The sequence below is a fragment of the Myxine glutinosa genome, chromosome 7 (genome assembly GCF_964187855.1).
Source record: "Myxine glutinosa chromosome 7, kmMyxGlut1.1, whole genome shotgun sequence".
Classification (NCBI taxonomy): Eukaryota; Metazoa; Chordata; class Myxini; order Myxiniformes; family Myxinidae; genus Myxine; species Myxine glutinosa.
The window spans coordinates 111,967,091-111,982,014 of record NC_136267.1 but is presented as its reverse complement, the minus strand read 5'-3'; the positions used below and the strand labels follow the sequence as shown (position 1 = coordinate 111,982,014).

The 14,924-nt window shown below is 42.7% G+C and overlaps 1 protein-coding gene across 5 annotated transcripts in view; it reads right to left on the bottom strand.

Moving 5' to 3' along the window:
- RASA1 (RAS p21 protein activator 1) overlaps positions 1-14,924 on the bottom strand; it is a 165,136-nt gene that overhangs the window by 91,836 nt on the left and 58,376 nt on the right. For all 5 annotated transcript variants that reach the window (XR_010985306.2, XR_010985305.2, XM_068123035.2 and 2 more), the window contains exons 5-7: positions 11,645-11,762; positions 4,764-4,795; positions 407-459 (exon numbers count right to left, since the gene is read on the bottom strand). Coding sequence is in view for 3 of the 5 variants with exons in the window: in XM_068123035.2 (XP_067979136.1) it covers positions 407-459; positions 4,764-4,795; positions 11,645-11,762 (203 nt within the window). In the remaining 2 variants the exon portion in view is untranslated. The remainder of the gene's footprint in view (positions 1-406; positions 460-4,763; positions 4,796-11,644; positions 11,763-14,924) is intronic.

Here is a 14,924-nt window from a genome sequence, read left to right as displayed (position 1 = left end):
CCCTGCTCCCCACCTTTAACATTCTCCCAACTCCATTTTTCCTCCTTTCTTTTCTTCTCCTTCTCTATTTTATCCATTGTCCACTTATGTCCTTTTAATTCACGTGATCGTTCTGACCCTGTTAAAAATGAAAAATATGTACCAGCTCTTCCAGGAGCCTAAGACAAGATATATAAAATAACATTCTATCTCATCTCTAACTCTCCATCTCTTACTTTTGCAGATGCAACTTTCAGGTGCCCCATTCTGTACATGTTTCAAAGGGCATAGCTCCTCCAATCTTATCGGGAGGGTTTTTATTTTTTTATTATTATTTACTTTAAAAGGAGTAGATATGGTTTGTGGAAGAAGTGAAAGTCAGATTGGTTTCTAACATTTTTGTTTTGTTAAACCACAAGGTGCTTACCAGTCATCAGCAGGGAATAAGCTTCCTCCTTGCTGACCTTTCCATGAAACCACCTACAGGTGGTGGAAGGCAGAGGGGAGAGGGGAAGAGAAGTTTAGCAGTGCAAGCCAAATGCTGAGGTCTCTGTCCCAAGCTGGGTAGGAAAGGATGAGAAAGGATTGATGGAGGTGGCAGTAGTGGGAAAGACGGTGATAAAGATAGAGGCAAATAAACAATTCAATTGGCGAGTCACTACTTTATATCTTGACAAGTGTTTTGTTGTGTTTGCGAGTGCAACAGCAGTAGTATAGGGCATAGAAACAGTTTCAAAAAGCATTCAAATAAGGCATTGAGCTGGCCATCCACTAAGACCCCAAGTGATAATTTGCAGGAGTCTTACTTAATTGTCTGCAAATAAACATCTCAAATCCAATGAACAATGAAAATTATATCAAATGAGCAAACACTGGTGTAAAGCCCAGACGTTTTTCAGGCAAATTTCAAATACTGTACGTCAAAATAATTTCCTGAATTTCAAAACACCCTGTTTAACTCAAATCTAAAAACACACCAATGTGCATCTTTTTGATGGTTCCGATGCAGACAACTCTACGAAACCATCAGACTCAACCCGACTAAATGGGGGCGTCATAAATACATAAATTATTTGTGTATAATGTCAGAAACTGGTGCGACAACATTGTGGCTTTTGGTAAATCATAGGCAATTTGCTTTTTGATACATCATGTGTGATTCGTTTGAGGAGTAGGGAAAAAATCCTGTAGAGGGTCAAGTAAAAGGTGAATTTTGTTTTTTTACTCGCCTATCCAATGCAACATACAAGATCTGACAATGAAGTTCCAGGACTGAGGTTTTCTCTCGACAGGTGGCAGCACTGACGGGTTTCGGAATTGGACGTGCATCGTAATTCTCCTGTCTCTACTGTTTTAGCTGTTGTATCGATCGGTTGTGTTTTGTAACCATATTGGGGTTTCGGTAAAATCATAAGTGTTGCAAGCGTGTTCTCAAGATGAATGACAAATTTATGGAACAAAGAATCATCATCAAGTTTTTGGTGAGACTAAACGAAGGTGGCACAGATATTTTTGACAAGGTGAAGCTGGTGTACGAAGAAGACACGGTGTCAAGATCACACATCTTTGCGTGGGCTAAGAGGTTTGTGGAAAGGAGAATGGATGTGAATATTGACGTGTGGTCGGGACACCCATTGATTGAAAAAATGGCAAAAATGTCGAAAGGGTGAGAATTTTGGTCCAATCTGTCCGACGTCAAACTCCAATGAAAGGAATTCATTTTGCATCAATACAAGAGATCCAGAGAGCCATGACCAACAAGCTCAATGGCCTTTCAGACAAGACTTCCAAAGATGCTTTAAACCATGGCAGCGACATTAGCAAGTGTGTATAGACTCCCAGGGAGATTACTTTAAAGTTGACCACTAAACATAATTGGGACTTTTACAATAAAATTTTATATTGCTTTAATCCTAGGACTTTATTGCCGGACCTTGCACACTCAACTGTAGGGCAAACCCCAGGCACCTCTCCTTGGACAAAGACTCATCAACAATGAGGCGAATCGCCTGTGATTCACAATGATTGTCTTTGTGCGTAGCTGGCTTTCCTTTTCTCTCATGAGCGTTTTTACTGGTATGCAGTTCACCACATGAGAAAGGCATACTTCATTACTTTAGAGTATATATGTATAGGAAAAACAAAGATCCACTCACATCTCATCTGTGACTAGAGGGAATAACCAATTAGCTCTCATCTAATCAATTACCCCAGTTGACTAGGATTATATAAATAAACCAACTCCTCCCATGCTCTTCCAGCCGAAGAAAGCTGCATAAAGTGACCATGAAAGGCTACACAAGGTAATTTATTTGCTGTTTCAAACCCTACCTGGGTACTTCTACAGCTGTAAAGACATTCACAAGTAGTACATACAAGAGAATCCCAATGCTACACACCCTCAGCCACTGGACCAGTTTCACTGCTCATTGTCGAATCATCAATGACAGCTTAGACAGAAACACATACCATCGATGCTCCCAAGCATGTACCACGTGCAAATGTCCATCGAGGCTCCCATATACACTGAACATGTGCGCAGCATTGTGACAAGATTATTAAGGAAAGATTATGCACTTCTCAAAGTGTTTATTTTTCTCTACCCAATGCTATACTGTACGTCACCATGTGTACTACTATGTTGAAAACAGAGTCCAAAGGGATGACAGCTACTATTTTTGCATCTTTTGATGCATAGGCATGCCGAAGCAGTTTCCTAGGCTATTGGGCACAATCCTGAATGGGTCACCACTCTGACATAGGATACTCAAATGGCTCATTCTTCCCAGTAAGTTGGTACTCATTTTGCCGACCTCGGAAGGATGACAGGCTGAGTCAACTAACCTGGTGTTAATCAACGGCACGACAAAGGCTTGAACTCAAGACCCTAAAGATCTTAAGCCAGCCACCTTAACTGTTAAGGTAATACCAGGCTTAGTCCAAAGGGAATGCAATAGTAATTTGATATTACAACAATTAACCCTCTCCTTGATATCCGATCTGAGAATGTCCTTCACACAATCTCCCTTTGGATCAAAAAAAGGTCAGAAGGCCTCAATAACGTTTGGAATGTTTGAAATAAAGTGTTAAAGTAAAAAGAACCCTCAAACAATATTTAGCTGTTGAACCGGGAAGGAGGGTGGGTGTGTTGGGGGTGAGGGTGGGTGGGAGGGAATAGGTGTGGGATGGGCGGGGGAGGGAGGAAGAGGTGAGCGGGGGGGTGGAGGCATGGTGTGATATATCCAACTCTACAGTTTACAACTAAAACTATAAACCCCATAAGCAAAGCAGGAGTCCTGATCATTTGCAATTTATTACTTGCATTTAGAAAAAGTCGGAGTGTTTCCTTTATGTTTAATCATTGTTCATTGCACATGGGGGGTGGGGGGTGGGAGAAGCTAAAATTGGGGTTTGGGAGGTGGTGGGTCGAGGTGCATTCACGTTTCCAATGCAATTTCAAAAGCTGCAATTTAAAGTAAATATCTGTGATCACAAAGTGATCGTCAAGGGTGAGCCTCCCCAGATCGGGGAAGGCTTACCCCTCGGTGATCGCCTGCGACTTACCCTTGTCCCGTAATCCAATGATGACTATAATTTGTTCGGACCACCATGTGACCTTGACCTTCAACATTTTGGGATAGAGTGTAGATTAAAAAAAAGTGTCCCCATCTACAGTTTATTGATAAAGCTCACATCATGAAAAACAGAGGAAAATTATTCAAGTTGTGATCAAAAGGTGTTTCTTGTTAATTGGGTCACAATCCAATAAAGTAGGTCAAGCACACAAATCAAATATCAGGTGCACAACTTCAATGCAGGTACACTATTGCGATGCAATAACATATTGGAAGGCCAAGCAGTTTTTGAGATTCTGCATTGGCAAAATTGAGTGATGACAAAAAACGCATTTTTTTCAGACTGCCATTTGACCTCGACCTTTAACTCAGTGGGGTATGATTTAAATGAAGCGTAAATGTGTCTTGCTTGAGGCTATCGGGAGAGGGCAATTTTTTTCATTCCGATTGGAGAAACCTCAGTCGAGTGAGGTGAAAAATGGTAAAAATGCTTATAATTGTGGCATGACCTTAAAAATCAGGTGAACCTCATATATGCAAATTAACCTTGTACAGGGGAATTCAAACGTGGGGCCTCGAGGTCGTAACAGTGCTCGGCATGTTTACGATGCCAATAAGAACACCATAAATATAAACAAAACCTCCACATTGATCCATAAAGAGAGTGAGGCCACCGGGAGCACCGGTTCTTCATGATCAACAAGTTATGAAGTCCTCTTTCAGGCACCATCTATTTATGACATCCAAAAAAATGGTGGAATTTACGACCGCCTTCGAGCCCTCGCTGTACACATCCCACACCCACCCACACCCACTTCCTCAAACTACGCAACATAGGAACGATGTGCAGAAAATTACAGATGGGGGAAAAAATGCAATTTGAATGGATGAAATCCCGAAGGCAATACGTCACCGAGGATTTCTAAGATGGTACGAAATATTGTCCTGGAAAGACACCAGCCTCATGATCTACACTCTACAACGATGCAACCACTAAACATCTCTGCTACAGGTAGAAAATACATAGAAAATATAGAAGAGGGGGGAGTGGGGGGAGGGTAGGGTAGTCACAAAGCCAGTTAGAAATTAACAAAAACATTGTTAGAGTTGGTATTTTAGGTTCACCTCGGCAGGAAAGAAAGGCATCCCAGTTACATCAAATGAGACTGTTTTTTGTGAAGGTAATGCAACAACATTAGATGCACTTACACTTTTCCTTCATGGGGATCTTCCTTACTATCCTGAGTGAAGAGGGGGAGGAAAGGGGTGGAGGGGTAGGGAAGAAGGAGAAGAGAATTAGCAGGTAAGAAACTTCTAATCTAGCTACATGAACATGTGTTACAATGTGTGGAGTAGAACACCGCTCATAATTCCATTTTTAAAACACAACGATGGCAGAACTTGCTAAGATTATGGAAAAGTAGTCCATAGGAGACAAAGATAGATAAAAACATTGCAGTATCCTTTCCTCACAATGTGCACAGAAAGTCTAACAAGCTCTTAACCCCCACATCTATAGCACTGCATTTTCCAGGGCAAAAGCCCATGACCACAGCGAGAAGCTCACCTGCAGTACGTTGGGCCGGAAAAGGATGGAAATTTTGAATGCCTACGACTCTGATAAACTGCACACATGGCAGATGGGGCTTACGTAAGAGGGGTCTCTCGGGGCATTGTCATCAAACAGCAGCACCAGGGTGTTGCGAGGTAATCCCCATTAAACACTGGAAGAGTTAATAGAAAAATTGAAACAAAGCAAGAAACAATTATAACGGATGTTTGTTCCATCAACGTGTTTTCAGCTAGCTTGTTGGTTTCACTGTTCATCCTTTTTGTCATTCGTAAAAATATGACTTCTGGAATCATGCGCCGCTATTGGACCTCACAGTGTACAAAGTTAAAAACGTGTACGCTTGTCGAGTCAAATTCAAGTCTTCAATATTAAATTTGATAAAATGAAAATAAATGTTTTGGGGGCTGGGGGAGGGTGGTAATCACAATGCTTTTCCAGATTCAAGTCAGCTATTCATCACCATCTCAGGTCATCCTCCATTCACACCCGTGATCCGTACTGCCGTCATTAACCCTCCTCAAACCCAGATTTCCAGGTTAACAGCATCCCCATTTTCATTTAACTTTATGTTAATTTTTATGCCTCCGCCCCCAAAGGTGGCCAGAGGGATTATGTTTTCGGTTTGTCCGTCCGTCCGTCCGTCCGTCCGTCCGTCCGGGCTAAACCTTATTTTTCTTAGCAACCACAGGTCCAATTGAGACAAAACTTTCAGGGTAGGAGTGACACCCATGCAGAATGTTTTTATAATTGTGACGTCATAGGTCACGTTGTATGGCAGCCATCTTGGATTAGACGCACATAATAAAAAAAGTATTTCTCAGAAACCACTGAATGGAAAAATTTGAAACTTGGCACACTGTCAAGTACTCCCAATGGGGAACAAAAGCATGATAATGATGACATCATAGGTGAAGTGGTATACCAGCCAAAAATGTTTCAATTCGATTTCCTTATCCTAAAAATCTGAAATTGCATGCACATGATCCGTGACCAATTTGTATTGAAATATTAAATTTATGACATCATAGGTCACATGGTTTTGGAGCCATAGTGGAATTAACCTGAAACCTCAAAAAAACATCTTCTCCCAAACCACCAAATCGATTGACTCTAAATTTTACATGTGCCATTGACTAGGCATGGCGATAAAAAGATGATCACGAAAACATCATTGGTCACATGGTGTGGCAGCCATATTGGATTGAAGGAAAATATTAAATAATTATATCTCTGAAATAGCCAACCATATCGATGCAAAATTTTACAAATATCATCCAACACCATTGTTGCATATAGTTTGAAAATGATGATGTCATAGGTCATGTGGTTTGGCAGCTATCTTCGATAGAAAAAGGAACCTTCTCCGATCAACACGAAACTTCACAAACGTGATCCCCTACCCATACATGTGCAGAGTGTACATTTTTAAAGGTCATATGTCATATATGGAACATGTCATATCTAGGTCTATGGTCTGTCATACCTATGGTCATATGTCATATCTAGCCTGGTGTTGGCTTAGCGGTTAGGGTGCCGGCTTGGGATCCGAGGATCCTGGGTTCGAATCCCGATCAATCGCTGAATTAACGCCAGGGGGGTTGACTCAGCCTGTCATCCTTCCGAGGTCGGCAAATTTGAGTACCAGCTTGCTGGGATGAATGATCACGGTGTGTACCCCGATTTAGAATAGGTACACCGTATCCCTGCGCATCGTAAGAGGCGACCAAGGGTTGGCGTCAGGAAGGGCATCCGGCCATAAAAACATTGCCTCAAACGGGGAACCATGATTGTCATGGGGCCCGCAAGGCTAACCCCCGCTCTAGCGGGGAAAATGGCCTTAAAACGATCATTCATTCATTCATATGTCATGTGGTATGGCAACCATATTAGCTTGAAAGCCGATATTTTTTTTAAAATCCCTTCTCTGAAACTGCTTCACCGATCAATGTGAAACCTGTCATGGCTGGTGAAAATGTTATACTTGAAAACAGCTGAAGGGATTTAAATCAAACTTGTTTATTTTTAGGACAGTGAACGAGGGCATCTACCCATTGTGGGACTATGTGGAGGCATATTGGCGACATAGTCACATTGCTCTAGTTTTACACCTTTTGTTCCATTTGTGCTTCTTCCCCAGTTTTCCCTTCCACTTCTCATTCTGTGATTGAGAGTTTGCACCTGTATCCACCTTGTTACCGACGCCACCTCAGGTGGACAGAGGTTATGTTTCCCCTCCTGCCTGTTTGTTTGTGACCAGGATATCTCAAAACGTTATGGACAGATCAGACGAAATTTGATGGACAGATCAGACGAAATTTGATGGACAGATCAGACGAAATTTGGTGGACAGGTTGGGTGTGTGACAAACACTAATTGATTAGATTCTAGTGAAGATTCAGATCTGGATTCTTGAGTTTTTATCCTCGCCAGAGGAGAGGGTATTGCATTTGGGTCCGTTTATTTGTTTGTCTGTTTGTCCGCACAGAATGAGTATGCTTTTCACTGCAACCGTTGGCCCGATTGCCAAGAAATTTGCAATATAGGAGCGACTCCTCCGGAATAACTTTTTAATGATAATTATGACGTCATCGGTCACGTGGTATGGGCGTCATCTTGGAAAAACTGAAAAACGTGGCACCTCTATATCTCCGAAACTGATCCATGGAAAAAAAAAATCAAACATGTCATTGTCAAGTACTCCCCATGGGGAACAACAATACATTTATTCATGATGATGTCATCGGTGCCTTCCTTATGACATCATAATTAGACAAGTTGAATGCTTTATCCGATCAGTTTGAAATTTCTTGAGCATGATCGACACAAAAATAATAAGGGAGAATTAAATTGATGATGTCATTGGTCACGTGTTTTGGCAGCCATATTGGATTGAACATAAATCTAAATCATCAATAAACCACACAAACATAGCAGCTAATAAACACCCCACAAAATACATCTCACAAACACATCCTGGCGAGGGTCAGCAATCTCTGATTGCTCTTTCTTGTTTTTATTTGTAAGCAATTAATCAGCATTGAAACATGGGGCTTAAAACGACATATAAAACAATATATCAAAAATTTGTGGATGGATGATGACAGAATTTGGTGGATGAGATGGGTAGGTGACAAGAACAAGCCAATACTATGTCTCTCCGAAAAGATCGACTGGACAACCCTCCCATCTACTTTCTCAACAATCCTCTCCAAGAAGTTCTGTCGCTCAAGATTTTGGGTCTCACTATCTGCCATGATCTTTCTTGGGAAAACCACATTTCCAAGCTGGCCTCCAAAGCCAGTCGCCGACTGGGCATCCTCCGTCGTGCGAAGTCCTTCCTCGGCACACCTGAGCTCCTCACCACATACAAGGCTTTCATCCGCAGCTCAATGGAATACTGTTCTCCCCTATGGGCCGGTGCTCCTGCCTCACACCTAGCTCGGCTTCACGCTGTTGAAACCAAAGCTTTCAGAATTATTGGAATCTCCCGCGATGAAGCTATCTCTGAGGGCCTTTCACTCACTCACCGCAGGCAGGTAGGTGGTCTTTCTGTCTTCTACCGACTCCTCTCCGGCCTTGCACCCCCAGCTCTCTCTGTGCTCTGTCCCCCAAATATTCCTACAGGTCGCACAAGATCTGCCAGCAACCCTCTGATGGTTAAACTGCCGAAATCTCGGCTCTCTGCTCACCTTCACTCTTTCATTCCTCTTTTCTCCCGCCTCTGGAACAAACTCCCTCACTCCCTTCAATCCCACTCCTCCCTCCAGGTCTTTAAAACAGCTGTTCACCACCATCTCTTATCTTCCCCCATCCAAAACCTTGATCTTTTCTACCCCCGCTAATTCACCCCAGATCCACCTTGTTTGAAATTCCAACTTCTTTCCTGGAAGTCCTGGCAGTGTCCATATGTTTTATACCTCTCCCACCGCCCCCTTCCCATGCCCCCCCCCCCCCAAAGCCCTCGCCCTCTCTCAGATCTCTCGATGTCTCCATGTCTCTCGGTCCCTGCTCTCAAATGTTGTGTTTGTGTCCTTCCCCCTCTCTCCCCATCTTGTCTACCGCTCCCGATGTTATATGTTTTATGTGTCGGTTTGTCTTTCTGTGTGATTAATGTTCGCTCTTTCACGAGCCTCGATCTTGTATACAAAAAAAATAAAAAAAATAAATAAATAAATTCCATTTTGGTTCAGTTCCGGATGCAGATCCTCCCTTTCAGAAGGATACAAAATGGAAACTGTTCAGCCTGGCAGAGGTATGCACTCTACTGACTGCTGTTGTAATTCACCTCATGTGCTCTCCTCCCCTCCCCTTGCTCTCATCCTTTTTCCATGTACTTTATGCTTCAGTTTCGCTCTTTTTTGCCACTGTAACCTGCTGGGGGTGTGTTCTGCCCCAACCGTTTTTCCACTGTTCTTTACATTCTTATGTCCTGGTCCAGTCTTTGTTCTAGCTCCTCCTCTGTATACCAACAGAAATACATACATACATACATAAATAAATTGGTAGATAAATAAATACAGAAGGAATAATAAGTTATTTTGCAATTATGGTTTATAGATCACTGCAAATGAGCTTCATTCGAGAAACTGTGGTACAATTTGGCCGAGGTCGAGCGAAGTGAGGTCGTTTATTCCTGATATATGAAACACCCTGCAACCCATGCCTACAGAAAAGTTTCAGTCAAAGGTCAGGCCCTACAAAGGCAGTTCATTAAATATTTGGCTCAAAAACGTTCCCTGGCCGACTTCAGAAGGTGGGAATTATTGTGACAGTTGAAGAGGTTGTAGTAGTAGTAGTAGTAGTAGTAGTAGTAGTATTAGTAGTTGGTCTTCCAACACAGACCAAGAAAAAAATGAACTTTTACTTTGGCATAGCTTAAAGAGGAGCAATAAATCACAAAAAAAAAAACCAGTGTATATATATATATATATAAATATATACCACCTTTAGAGGCCATTTTTCCCCGCAAAGTGGGGGTTGGCCTTTTTCGGGAACCGTGGTTGTTGTTGTTTTTCGGTCCCCTTTTTGAAGCAATGTTTTACGGCCGGATGCCCTTCCTGACGCCAACCCTTTTTGCCACATTTAACGACAAACAGGGAATTACCAGTGAACTGGTACTCAATTAGCCGACCTCGGAAGGATGACAGGCTGAGTCAACCCCCCTGGCGTTAATTCAGCAATCGACCGGGATTCGAACCCAGGATCCTAGGATCCTAAGCCGGCACCCTAGCCGCTAGCCCAACACCAGGGCCCAACACCACCAACAGTGGATGTTGACCACAAAACGATTGAATCACGTGGAGGTGAGATTTTAAAGATCCGGATGAGCAGACTTTGAACAAGATGATAATGATGTGATGAAGTTGAGCAAAGCAATGACTTCAAAAAAGAAAACTTAAAATCGTTTCTAATATGAAATATTACAAGCTACAAATATTACAACTAATTCACATGAAAAATACATCATTCCTTAATTCTTTGCATGGAAAGATTCTCTCAGAAATGCTGATCTTATAAATGCAACACAACATAGTGGAAATAAATCAGCGGCTTTATAAAGTTCAAAATTAGAGTATTAAAGGTGGGCAAGCACCAAGGCTCTCGCAAAAAAAAGGTCTTTCTCTTGTTTGCAGCGGGGTCTCGCACGCCAATTTTTGACATCCACCAAACAAATGGCAATTGGTCATGCAGTCGTGGAAGCATCGCTTTGCCGGGAAGTAAATAGACTTGCCGATTCAGTTTGGTTTTCCATTTTCAAGCAAAGTAACCTTGTAAAAACTACACACATTTATTCAGAAAGGAAGGGTTTTGCGGTAGAGTAAGGGAGTAAGGGAGTGAGGGAGTGAGGTGGGAGGGGCAATGTATATGTCCACGATGCTACAACATCCAAATATATTAACAGATATTATTTATTAAAAGGAGTGCTTCAATCTTTTTCAAAAGGGTGGTTTCACTGTTAGTTGAGGTTTTCTGGAAACATTATGCTTCTACAATGTGCACTGGCAGAGGAACACACAACTGCACATTGGTCTCACATGGTGTGCCATGGAATGATCTATTCCTGCTTTCACCACCCACTTACCCTACAGATCACTATTCACCCACTCTATTCCCACACGCCACCAGCTGACACCACACTTCCTAAGTGTCTTGGTCTGGCTCACGGAACGCCGTCTAAACGATTGCTTGTGCTAAAAGCTGAAAATCCTATTTCATGGATTAAAAGAAGCTTTTTAAAGTCGCAGTCGGCATCCTTTGGACAGGACAAGTATATCAGGGCATTGTTCCAGTAAGCCGGTTATTATCTGCTAACAATTAATCCAGATTACTGGCTTCCTGTAGCAAGCATTACATAACCATCTGTGGCCTTGTCGGAAGCTTATCCTTGTGTGTACAAGGGGACTGATCCCTGAAGCAGGAAAATAAAGGAACAAAGAAATAAAGAAGAAATGTGGCAATATCATGGATTAAAGTGTTGGTGCATGGAAAGAGTGAAAACGAAGATTGTGATACTCACAACCTCCTCCACAAGGTCTTCCACGATGACACCCTGCTCGTCATTACGGACATTAGTCACCCACAGCCAACCATCATCCAAGGTGTTGTGCACAATGAATACGTCGCCCTTCACAAAGCTGCACAGACACGTCCGACCAGACGCAGCTTTTAGCCATTACAGGAACACCCACGTGCTTCATACACATGTCACTGCTCATAGAGGAGTTAGAACATGCTCTGTATGAAATGCAAGGATATTATAGGCACAACAGACAAAGTATTATAAGACAGTAGGAACAACTTTTGCATAACCCGTCGATCTTAGTATGTACTGTTGTCATTTTTTTTTCAAATCAACAACATTGTTGAAGCTTTCCGTAATGAACCACAGTTTACAATGAATGTCAAGGAAGACGGTTCAAGTAGACAAAACAAGAAAGCAAAAAGAAGAGATCAATGTGAATTGATCAATGGGAACACAAAGAATGTGATAGACTCGTCTATTACTAAAAGACGCAACATCCGTCCGTGCATCCGTCCGTCCGTGTCGCGCTTTATTTGAAAGGGTTCCTGGTCTTGTAGAATAATAAAAATGGGACAGTTGGAAAGCTAATAATAGATTTGCTTGGAACAAAAATTAAAAAATATTGTAGAACATCATGTCCATTTAATCATAATTTTTCATTTGAGCAAGACTTGGCGCTTAATGTAGCTGTTCCAATGGTACCATTTTAAAGCAGGAACCCTTTAGAATGAAGCATGAAGGACACAGAAGGAGCACACCAAATTATATACAGTAACTAGTGGGCCCTTATCGGCGGGAAATCAGCGGGAAATGCGCCGGGGCACAAATAATCCAAATAATGAGATCTATGCAAAATCCAAGAAAAATCCCAAAATACATTGTTTTTCGAAATAATAATAAAATTGTTCTTTTAATATTCCACATAAAACCTAAGAAGGAGGCCATTGAGTATACCATGAAAACATTGGTGTCAATCAGCCCAATGATCTCACTGTAATTACAGGAGAAACAGACAAACATACACACAGACACCCCTCTGTTTTATATACTATGTTACGTGCTCCTCCCCAAACCCCGGTCACGGCAGAAAGATGTGTTATTCTGTATGTCAAAGATCAATGGTGAAACAACACCAATTGTTACCAACAAACAAGTATTGTATTAAGATCACACAAGAATAACAGTAAAACAACAATAGTAATCACTTGTACAACCAATATATACTTCCTATGATGGTACCATCAGGTTCGTACAATATAACTCACTGTGCTCCAAGTGAGCGAAAAGAAGAACATTCCCAATGTCTCTATTCCGGCATCAAGTCAAAGTCGATCCGCTCCAGTAATCGTCAGAACGATGTCTAATCGAGACCAGAATCCCGTTCGGATGACAGTCACAGTCACGTGGCCAAAGCTGCGCAAAGGTGCCCTCAAGGCGACTGGGAAATCACACCTTCGGGTGTGGACGTTCCACGGCTCCCACTCGGCGAACCGCAGATTTCCCACTCAAAAGTCACGTTGCACACACACACACCAGATTAACGTCTGAATGCGGTGAAAATGGTTGAAGCGAAGTGAAAAAACCTTGAGCGAAGCGCAAATCCTGCGCGGGTCAAAATGGCCGACGGCCCGTTCTCGTGGCGTAACGGCACTCCGATGATTCTCGTCGGAATCAACCGCAAAATCTGTCACGCAGGTTTATCTGTCACAGCGATGACAACTCTGTCGCAGGAATCCCTTTCCCGGGAAACCCAAAGTTCATTCGTGACTCTCGTTCGCCAACGTTCGCTCCAGACCTCGAAGCAGCTAGGCTTCTTGTCCGACTCACTCGCTCCGCCTTCTCTTCCTCCTCGTCGTCGTCCGGTTCCGGTTTCATTTAAAACATTAACTTTTTTACCTTTTGAAAATAGTAATCTCTATCTCCCTTAAACGACAACAATAATAGTACATGGAATCACAAATGTTTACAGTGGATGAAAACCACAACAACGGAAGTGACGAATCCGTAACAACTAGCAGTACCCTTCTTGGCCCACCTACGTTGGGCAATGTGCTGCGGCACATTCTTGGAAATGCAGTTTGGATACAGCACCACCTAGACTCTTAGAAGGACTGTTTGCTTCTGATAAAAAAGGATAGCACTGCGATCAATACAGTAATCACCATTGTCCAAGAATGAAGAATCAAGAAGAATATGATGAGTCACAAGGTGAGAAAACACGAGGTGAGGAAACGCGAGGGGAGGAAAGTGTGTAATTAAGAGGCCGCACCACTTTGAGGGACCAATGCTTGCTGACACAGATAGATGCGATAACAATAGACACGAAGAACAATACTGGGAAAAATGGTCACACCCAATTGGTCAGTGCCATGCCCAATCAACGAGTGAAGAAAGGCGACATAGTGAAATGATGACACCCAAGTGGTCAGTGCCGTGTCCAATCGACGAGTGAATAAAGGCGACATAGTGAAATGATCACACCCAAGTGGTCAGTGCCGTGTCCAATCGACGAGTGAATAAAGCGACATAGTGAAATGATCACACCCAAGTGGTCAGTGCCGTGTCCAATCGACGAGTGAATAAAGGCGACATAGTGAAATGATCACACCCAAGTGGTCAGTGCCGTGTCCAATCGACGAGTGAATAAAGCGACATAGTGAAATGATCACACCCAAGTGGTCAGTGCCGTGACCAATCGAGTGAATAAAGGCGACATAGTGACAGCCGCACAACCTCTATTTATTATCGTAAGATAAGATGCTTCTTGAAGCAATATAAAAATACTAGTGGGGGCACCCGTGGGAATCCCACGGGCGTGGACGTGTGTGACATTTGGATATCTTGATATAGATGCTGCACATTTTATTTTACAAAATGGTTACTGGCAATACATCAGATCCAGAAATGGTGTAATGAACACAATTTATTTATTTCACATAATATGTGACCCCTCACTCCTCTCCACCTGACACTCTCCTCTCTCCACCCTCACACCTCCTCACACTCCCCTACAATACCTCCTCACACTCCTCTCCAATACTTCCTCACACTCCTCTCCAATCCCTCACACTCCTCTCCAATCCTCACTCTCCTCTCCAATCACTCCTCACTCTCCTCTCCAATCGCTCCTCACTCTCCAACTCCTCGCTCTCCAACCCGTCGCTCCTCACTCTCCAACTCCTCACTCCTCTCCACCTGACACTCTCCTTTCTCGACCCTCACGCCTCTCCAATCCCACTCCTCCTCACACTCCCCTCCAATGCATCCTCATACT